The sequence below is a fragment of the Desmodus rotundus genome, chromosome 5, assembly GCF_022682495.2.
Source record: "Desmodus rotundus isolate HL8 chromosome 5, HLdesRot8A.1, whole genome shotgun sequence".
In the NCBI taxonomy this organism is placed as follows: Eukaryota; Metazoa; Chordata; class Mammalia; order Chiroptera; family Phyllostomidae; genus Desmodus; species Desmodus rotundus.
Genome location: NC_071391.1, coordinates 29,466,729 through 29,476,043, shown reverse-complemented (window position 1 = coordinate 29,476,043; position 9,315 = coordinate 29,466,729). Strand labels below are relative to the sequence as shown.

At 38.0% G+C, this 9,315-nt stretch overlaps 1 protein-coding gene across 1 annotated transcript; it reads right to left on the bottom strand.

Annotated features, from left to right (window-relative positions):
* Positions 1-836: 836 nt before the first annotated feature.
* CCDC179 (coiled-coil domain containing 179) lies at positions 837-8,420 on the bottom strand. Its single transcript, XM_045194313.2, has 4 exons — positions 8,340-8,420; positions 7,096-7,140; positions 5,024-5,128; positions 837-984 (listed from the first exon to the last, which is right to left on the bottom strand). The coding sequence occupies exons 1-4, from the start codon at positions 8,382-8,384 to the stop codon at positions 976-978; spliced, it is 204 nt and encodes a 67-aa protein (XP_045050248.1). The 5' UTR covers positions 8,385-8,420; the 3' UTR covers positions 837-975.
* Positions 8,421-9,315: the final 895 nt, after the last annotated feature.

The window sequence follows — 9,315 nt, the reverse complement described above, 5'->3', positions numbered from 1 at the left end:
CCATCATTCTAAGAAACAGAATCTCCTGTCCTTGAAATTGTATTTTCGGCCCTGGCTGGTGTAGCTCAGTGGATTGAGTGCGGGCCTGTGAACCAAAGTGTCACTGGCTCGATTCCCAGTCAGGGCACATGCCTGGGTTGCAGGCCAGGTCCTCAGTAGAGGGTGCGCAAGGGGCAACCACACATTGATGTTTCACTTCCCTTCTTTCTCCCCTCCCTTCCCTTCTCTTTAAAAATAAATAAAATCTTAAAAAAAAAAGAAATTGTATTTTTGATGCTGCAAATCATTCACTGAATATAATATTCATATTAGTCTAATAGTTGGTAGTTTTTTAACTTAGAAAATAATTGTGATAATTCCATTTTCATGTTAAGAATTACTTATGTAATTAAACAAGTATTTTACAGAGACATATGATTATCATCCATTTCATATGTAAAAGTATAATTTAATTCGGTATCCAAATTTTACCTTAAATGAAAATTTTAATTACACTATAGCTTATTTGCAATATCAACAAATAACATAGATTTTAGTTATATTAAAACTCTCTCCTAGTTAAACATTTTAAACACTTTGTTTAAGCGTAAGTCATTATAAATATACAGCAGAAGAAATATATTTCCCTTATTATTAGGACATAATTCTAAATCTCTACATATGTCATAAATACAACTGCAAAATTTAAACATAAGCATATTACTTTAAAAAACCTATACATATTCATTATTATTTGGTGAAAAGCAGAAAATCACAAATTTCCAAACAAAAAAAAGGTGGTAGAATGATATGATATTTAATAAAATTCTAGAGCCTGTGGCTTGGACGTGAAATGATCACATTGTGTTTATTTCTCAGAAAGGGCAGAGTATTGCTTTTATTTTTCAAATGAAGTAAAATGTCGAAATGCCACTTGATGTCAGAAATATGCAAATTTTGGTCTGGCACATGATTTCCTCCACACAGGCTCCAGCTTTAAGGCCACTAGAAGAGATTAAAATACCCAAGAAAAAGAAATTCAATTAAAATTTATACAAGGAAATGTTTATGTAAATTATAAGTTATCTTGAAGAAGTATCAAAGAGAGAAGTCTTTCTTATACTAACAGAATTATGTAAAGAGCTAGAAGTGCTAAAGTCACATTCAGATACCATCCAGATATGAAAATCACCAAGATCAAATAAATCCTATCTGGAGAAAATTTGATAGAAACATTTTGTTTTCTGTGAGTCAGACAACAAATTCCACAAGCAGGAGAAACTTGTAGAAGAACAAAATTAAAGAAAAATCAAACAAAATTCATCTTTGACCACATTTGAGAAGCACTGAGAGCTTGAGCTTAAATAGAGGATATTATACATTTTGGACCATGTACAGACGATATATAAATGGGGGTTTCCAGCCTGACATGTAAAGAGCTTGGAAATCATCATTCCCGTCTTCACAACAAGAAAAATACTGAACACACTGAAACATTATTTACAATAGCAAAGACCTGGAAGCAAACTAAATGTCCAGTGATAAAGAAAATGTGGTATATACAATATATATACAATGGAATAATATTTAGTCATAAAAAGAAGAAATTCTTGCCAATAACAACATGGATGGACCTTGACAACATGCTACGTAAAATAAATCATATGGAGAAAGACAAATACCATATGATCTCACCTGTATGTGGAATCTAACACACACACACACACACACACACACACACACACACACACACCAGAAAAAAACTGAGCCCGTAGATACAGAGAACAGATTGCTGGTTGCCAGAGGGGGGGGGGGGGCGGTGACATGGATGAAATGAGTCAAAATGTACAAACTCCAATTATAAAATAAATAAGTTCTGGGAATGTAATATACAGCATGGTGATTATAGTTAGTAATACTGTATTGTATATTTGAAAATTGCTAAGAGAGAAGATCTTAAGAGTTTTCACCACAAGAAAAAATTGTAATTATGTGCAGTCATAGATGTTAACTAAACTCACTACATTGATTATTTCACAATATATACAAATACTGAGTCATTATGTTATACACCTGCAACTAATATAATGTTATAGATCAGTAATATCTCAATTAAAAGTCATCTACCTGACTTCAACACTCATTACAAGGTTACAGTAATCAAGACAATGTGGTATTGGCAAAAAAAACCCAACCAAAAACAAACCAAAACCCAGATAAATATTTTATTCAAGACACTGAATAGAAATCCCACAAATAGACCTATACAGAACTTTGACAAAGTAGCAGAGGCGATACCATAGAGAAAGAATATCTTTTCAACAATCAATGCTGGAACAACTGGAACAACATTCATCCACGTGTTAAAAAAAAATCTAGGTATTTATCTTACAGCTTTCATTAAAATTAAATAAAAATTTATCACAGACCTAAATGTCAAATGAAAAACTGCAAAACTTCAGGAAGATAACACAGCAGAAAATCTATGTGATCTTGGATGTGGCAATGAATTTTTAGATACAACACCAAAAGCATGATCTATGAAAGAAATACCTGACAAGTTAGACTTCATTAAAATTAGAAAATGCTGCTCTGGGAGAGGCACTGTTAGAATAATTAAGGGACAAGTCACAGACTGGGAGAAAATATTTGCAAAACACATCTTATAAAGAACTGATATTCAATATATACAAATGATTCTTAAAACTCAACAACAAGAAAATAAACAGCTTAGTTTAAAATGGGCAAAGGTTTTGAGCAGACACCTCACGAAATCAGTTATTTAGATGGCAGATAAGCATATGAAAAGATTGTCTGTAGTACACATCCTCAGGGAGCTGCAAACTAGAACAACAAGATACCACTGCCTACCGGACAGAATGGCTAAAATCCAAAACACTGATAACATACAATGATGGCAAGAAGGTGGAGCAACAGGAACTCTCATTTATTGCTGGTGGGAACGCAAAATGATACAGCCACTTTGGAATACAGTTTGCCAGTTTCTTGCAAAGCTAAACATGGTTATACCAAATGACCCAGCCACTGCACTCCCAGATATTTATCCAATTGAATTGAAAACCTATGTCCACTCAAAAACCTGAAATATCAGTAGTTATAGCGGCTTTACTCATGACTGCCAAAAATTGGAGCAAAAATGATGTTTTTCAATAGGTAAATAAATTACTGTGTTATATAAATACAATGGTATAGTATTTAAGAATAAAAAGAAATGGGTTATTGAGCCATGAAAAGACATAGAAAATCCTCAAGTGCATATTGCTGAGGGAAAGAAGCCCATTTGAAAGGATATGTACTGTATCGTTTCAACTACATGACATCCTAGAAAAGACAAACCCATAGATTGTAAAAAATTTCAGTGATTGTCAGGGGTCGAGGGGGAGAGGGAGGAGGGAAAGGATGAATAGGTGGAGCACTGGGAATTTTTTGGGCAGCGAAACTATTCTTTCTGAGGCTGTGATGGTGGATACAAGACATTATGCACTGGTGGGACTCAGAATTCTACAACGCAAAGAGTGAATCCTAACTTGAGTTAATAATAATGCATTGACATTGGTTCATTAACTGTGGTAACAAATGTGTCATGTCTGTCCAAGGTGCCAATAACAGGAGAAACTCCTGGGGGAAAAGGAAAGGAAGTATGTAGAAACTCCTTGCTTTCTATTTAGTTTTTCTATAAACCTAAATTGCTACAAAAAATAAAGTCTATTGATTTAAATAGAAAGAGGGCACAAGAAAAATTTTAGGGATGATGGATGTATTGATTGTCTTGTGGTGATGGTTTCATGGGTATATATGTGTCAAAACATTAAAAAATGTACACCTGAAACATGTACTGTTTATTATATGTCAACTATACTTCAATAAAGCTGAAAATAAACAATATACACATACTCTTCATTTGAAGCCTGCTTTCCTGATGAAAAGGAACCAACTCAGCTGGCATATATTTTTTCCCCTTTGTTCTATACGTTTTGGCCTTGGAATGTGGAAACATTATTTACTGAAGCAGAAGCCTTTTTGAGACTATGAGAATAAAGGTCACAAGAAAGGTCTGAAGAACTAGAAATAGAGAGAGCACCTGGGGCATCTTTGGTGAGTGTTGGAACCATTGTATCAGCCCTAGGCTGCCTAGGTCAGTTGTCCTTGTTTGGAGAAAGAATATCCTCCTATTTGGTTAAGCCACTGCAGTTGAGTTTCTTTTATAAGGAACTAAAGTTAGCCATTCCCAACTGACATAGCTATCATTAGTTGTGTTTACAAAATATTTCCTTTCAGAAAGAAAATGAACAGAAATTATCTTAATTGTTGGAAGTAGAATGTTTCCCAAATCTTCCCATAATGAAATCTTCCTAGATTTGCTTGGATAAGGCCAGGAATCACTCCTGAGTTAATGGAGGAGTGGATGAGCAAAACGGGGATTTTTACCCTGAAGAAAAGCCTGGATATTAAGGAAGGTAACAATGGTCCTCAACTATCTGAAGGACTTTTCGATGGAAAGGCCACTGGATTTATGTCTGGCTACAAGAAACATAGTACCACGTGTAAAAGGCTCCTGGGTGCAATACAATGTGTTATGTGGAAGAACTTTTAAACCCACGTCAAGGGTGTGGGAAAATGGAATAAGCTGTGATTGGTGTAGTTTTCTGATATGTTCCAACCTCGTCCGAATACCCATTTAGCAGGGGATTTTGTAATTTATTTTTCCAATAATATAATCTAAAATATTTACATGAATAATTTTGTCAAATAACATAAGACAAAGCAAAGGCAAAAATTGGAATCCAGAACAACATGGTTTCAAAGATCATACTCTTTTCATTAAACCACAATGCTGACTACAAAGGAGATTAAATACTGGATGAGAATTTGATTAGAGGAGCTCTCAGGTACCTTCTCAGACTGCAGTCACACATTTTTCAGGGGAAAGGGGAAAAACAAAATTTAAAATATTTCATAAATTAAAAATGAGACTATGTTGCATTTAAGACTCTGTTAATTTCAGCGACGTCTTCATACTTACTAGGAGCCCTGGTTCTGGGAGAGGAGCAGGCTTTGTAAACTTTTTACTAAGTTTCCTCTTCTCTTTCCTTAGGTTTTTCATATTCTGAACACGTTTTGCTAAGGACTTGTGGGAAATTAAAAGGAAAGAAAACAGATCATACTTTTTATAACAAAAAGGTAATGTGCAGGTCATATGTTTGGTGTATGGGAGTAAAAGAAGACAAACACAATCGGTGCCCATGGTTCACAGATGAAGAAAACACTGGACTGTCCGCAGAGTTTTCAGAAGGGACTCTTTAGTCTTGATTTCCACTTTAACGACCGGGTACATTTAGGTAGATCCAAGAATCTTATATATATGTTTATATATATGTTTATATAGTCTGTCCCTAAGGTATCCAGCCATGGAATATGAAAAATAGACACATTTATTAAAGAAGATACAAGATATAAGAAACATTGTACATAGGACAATGGAGCCTCAATCCCCTTCTAAGCAGGCACCTTTGAAGTAGGTCCAAAGTAGGACCTCACACAGTTCTCCCAAATGCCATCAGCTGCCCCATAATATTTTCCTGAATCTCATCTATGGTTTGAAATTTCTTCCCTTTCAAAGGTGATTTTAGTTTTGGCAAAAGCCAGAAGTTGCAGGGGGCCATAGCTGGGCTGTAGTGGGGCTGAGTCATCTGGGTGATTTGACGTTTCACCAAAAACTCTGCATTAGATGTGATGCATGTTGTCATTATGAAGCTGCCAATCAGTAGTTGGCCATAACCATGACCTTCTGAATCATCCGGATAGTTTCTGCAGAGGAGTGTTTAAGCTTAACGCAAAATTTGATGTGGATTTGTTGCTATACTTGCTCAGTCATTTGAATGTGACAGCCACACCATAACATGCTCATTCAGTGGCATCTACCACTACCATTGACTAGTACAGTGAAGTCGTCACTGTTCACGCATGTGCATTCCAGCCCACTCTCCTTGGCTGCCAGGTTACATCAATGTCACGCAAATTGTTCTTGTTACGGACCTTTTCCATATATATATATATATATAATATTCATTAAAAAAAACCAAAGGGATTTTTATAGTAATTATAGAACACAATCTGTGCACATTCTTTAATTCTCTTAAATGCTGCATGTCACAGAAGGTTTTGGTTTTTTTTAATGTTCTCTCTGTATGGAACCTGTAAGTAGCAGACACTTAGGGGGTTAAACTAGAATGTTTTGAAGATAATGAAATAGAGTATTAGGGTGAAGAGGACACAAATAATAGGAACTTTTATCCACTGCCAGTGGGCGTGCAATTGCTTTTAAAATAATGCAGCATTGTTTCATAACAATGAAAAATTTACTTTCCCTACAATCCAATCATTCTACTCATGCCTAAATATTCAAGTGAAACTTTTGTTCAGGGGCAGCAACAGACATGTACTAGAATATTGACAGTAGCACTGTTTATCACAGGAAAAGGAATAAACTACCCATTGCCCATCAACAGGAGAAAGGATTAATGAACCGAGATATGTTCCACAACAAAATATTAAACAGCAGTGAAAATAATCATATACAACAACATGGGCAAATCTTACAAAAAATGTTCAGAAGAATAAATTATATGCTAAATTTTATATGTTTATAAAGTTAAAGAACAAGCAAAATCAATCAATATATTTTGAGGGGCACATATGTGACAAACTACCTTTAAAAAATGAGGTTGATAAACATAAAATCCAAGATTGCAGTTACCTCAGAGAGAATCAGGAAGGTAGAACCAGCCCCTAGATGAGCTCAAGGATATCTGTAATGTTTTCGTAAGTTCGAAATTGTATTTTACAATTTATATATTCTACATGTATTCTTGTGTCTGTATCAAATGTTACATAAAAAATGATAATACAAGCCAGTTAGGTTCTGTTAGTAAGTCTCATTCTAACGGCAAGTCACGAGATGCCAGGGTCCCATGAAAGAGAATACAGGAGTGTCTAGCTAATGAAAATTCTCTCATATTAGGAACCACCACACATAAAGGAACAACATAAAATCACAATTTTTGAAATACCTAGAATTATTTATTTAAACATTACCTGTCTTTTGGTGACTTCTGAAGGATGTGGCCGTCTTGGTCCTTCCTACAAAATATGTAAAATAATTTTTTAAATACATAAACGTCATGAGCAAACAGAAAGACTAGTTGTTATAACAGGAAGCCTATGCTACTGTTTTTTAATTAATATAGGCATATTATCTCAAAGAACATCAAGGTAAAAACCAAGATAGTCTTATAAGAGAACCAGCAATAAACCACCTAACAGGTAAGAACATCTAAAAATGGGGTGGGAAGGCCAGTGGACGGAACCCTCAGGCCCAACCAGTGGACCTCAGTGACAGACTCGATCAGGAAGAGTTGTCAACCATGAACCTCAACAGGCGGAGGCTCACCACTCCAGCAGGAGGAAGGAAGGTTTCCTACCTTATAACTCAGCCAATGAGAAACCACCACCACCACCAGGAACTCTCACTTTTTCTCCAATGGGTTGTCCTTCAAAACAACCCCTCCCAACTTCCCCCTTTTCACTATAAAATCCCCCTTCTTTGCTTGTTGGATTAGCCTATAGTTTTTGCTATCACATGCTTGTCTAGAACAGCAATTCTCTGCTATTCCCAGCTATACACATTATGCTGCTAATTGGCTGTTTTTTTTTTTAGGGCAACATAGGAAACATGTTGACTACCGAGATTTATTCTGAAAGAAAATGAGACATAATACATCCCCAAATTCATGTTTCTATTGGTACATGACTTCAGTGGTGCCATTCTGATCTTTGCTTAAGGACCCGGTTTTTAGTCTGGCTTCTTAAGTCTAGTGAAGCTGGGGTGATTGAGAAACTCCACCAGATGGACTGGTTTTCTGAGGCACAGGGCGTTTGGCTGGTAGTTTATGGGCTTCCCACTCCTCCCCCTATCTTCTAAGCTGTGCAGTAATCCCCTTGACCTCATTTTGATCCAACTGTTTAACCACAAGACCTAAAAGCAACCTCCTGCCCATCTGAATATTGAGAAGTTTACTCTTTCCCTCACCTCTGTAACCCTCACCCTACCTCCTAGGGTGGCTTAGTGGGTCCGTCAACAAATGTGACTGGCGCCTGGAAGGCACAGGGGGAGGGCTTTTCCTTGTCCTTGGCAGTTCGACTATGTAAACAGGGATTTCCCAGCCCTCCGCACCTGACTGCGTGTGTGCGATAGCCTGAAGAGCTAGTGGCCACTGTGGCCTCCAAGATCAAAGCCTGGATGAGGATGACAGAGGCAGGGTTAAGGGCGGGAGACTCACGGGGTTGACTTGGGTAGTTTCGTCCCCCACACAGTGCAGGCACATACTTCAGAGCCTCAGAGGGCCCTTGGGGCCCACTGCTTGATCCCGACTAAGTAATTGCTGGCAGGCCGCCCACTGAGTGCCCGAAGCCCCGCCCGTCCAGTCACAATTCTCTTTATCATCACCCGTGAGCCCCGCCCTCTCCTCAGCTGTCTTCCAATCCCAGTGCAGGGAAGGTGGAGTCCCTAGCTGTGCCTAGAGCGCCCCTGAATTAGGGATGCCAGGTTACCGCAATTCCCAGTCCTTCCAGCTCCTTTGCTCAGACAACCACAGAATACCAGTGTTTCGTCTGTTCTAGTCCTCATCTCTCTACTCTCCACCGAGCCCCCCTTCACTTAGTAACGTATCTAACTGAGATTACATGGCGCCTCGCTCCAGCCTATCTTCAGGGGTCTTAACTCCATGATCTCATTGTTCTTCAGTCACAGCTTCCAGTGGGATCCATCCAACTATCCGCCTTCTCCCTGGGCTGAAGTGGGGAAAAGAAGTTTGCCGCGATACGTATCCATATCCGCAACTTGCCCCGGGTGCTCACCATTGCTTACCCCTTCTTTTATGCTGCATGCCTTTCTTTCCTGTACTCTGCAGCCTTCCCTTCAAACTGCCGTCCTGCTGTTAAAACCTCTGAACCCACTCTCTCCCAGGAGCTTCGGGCACAAGTAGGGACAGCTCCTGCTCCACACCCTGATAATGGCTAACACGTGTAGAACTCATGCTCGACGTTCTTAGATGAGTTTATACTTATTAGCTCACCAACTCTTTCCAATAACCCACGAGGATAAGTGTGTGGTTATCATCCTCTGGAAAACAAGGCATTAGTCTGTGCATTTTCCAAGGTTATACATTTAGAGGGTGAGCTGGGATTTCAATTCACAAAGTGGCCTCAGAGCCCGTGCTCTTAATCACTATTCCACAAATTGCTTTTGTTTTATTG

What these genes read in the sequence shown, in the direction of transcription:
- CCDC179 (XM_045194313.2), bottom strand. Translation starts at nt 8,384, where the DNA reads ATGTGCCTGCACTGTGTGGGGGACGAAACTACCCAAGTCAACCCC. An exon ending in AAACTACCCAAGTCAACCCC is followed by an intron (nt 7,141 to 8,339) that starts GTGAGTCTCCCG and finishes CATATTTTGTAG; the next exon opens with GAAGGACCAAGACGGCCACA. An exon ending in CAGAAGTCACCAAAAGACAG is followed by an intron (nt 5,129 to 7,095) that starts GTAATGTTTAAA and finishes ATTTCCCACAAG; the next exon opens with TCCTTAGCAAAACGTGTTCA.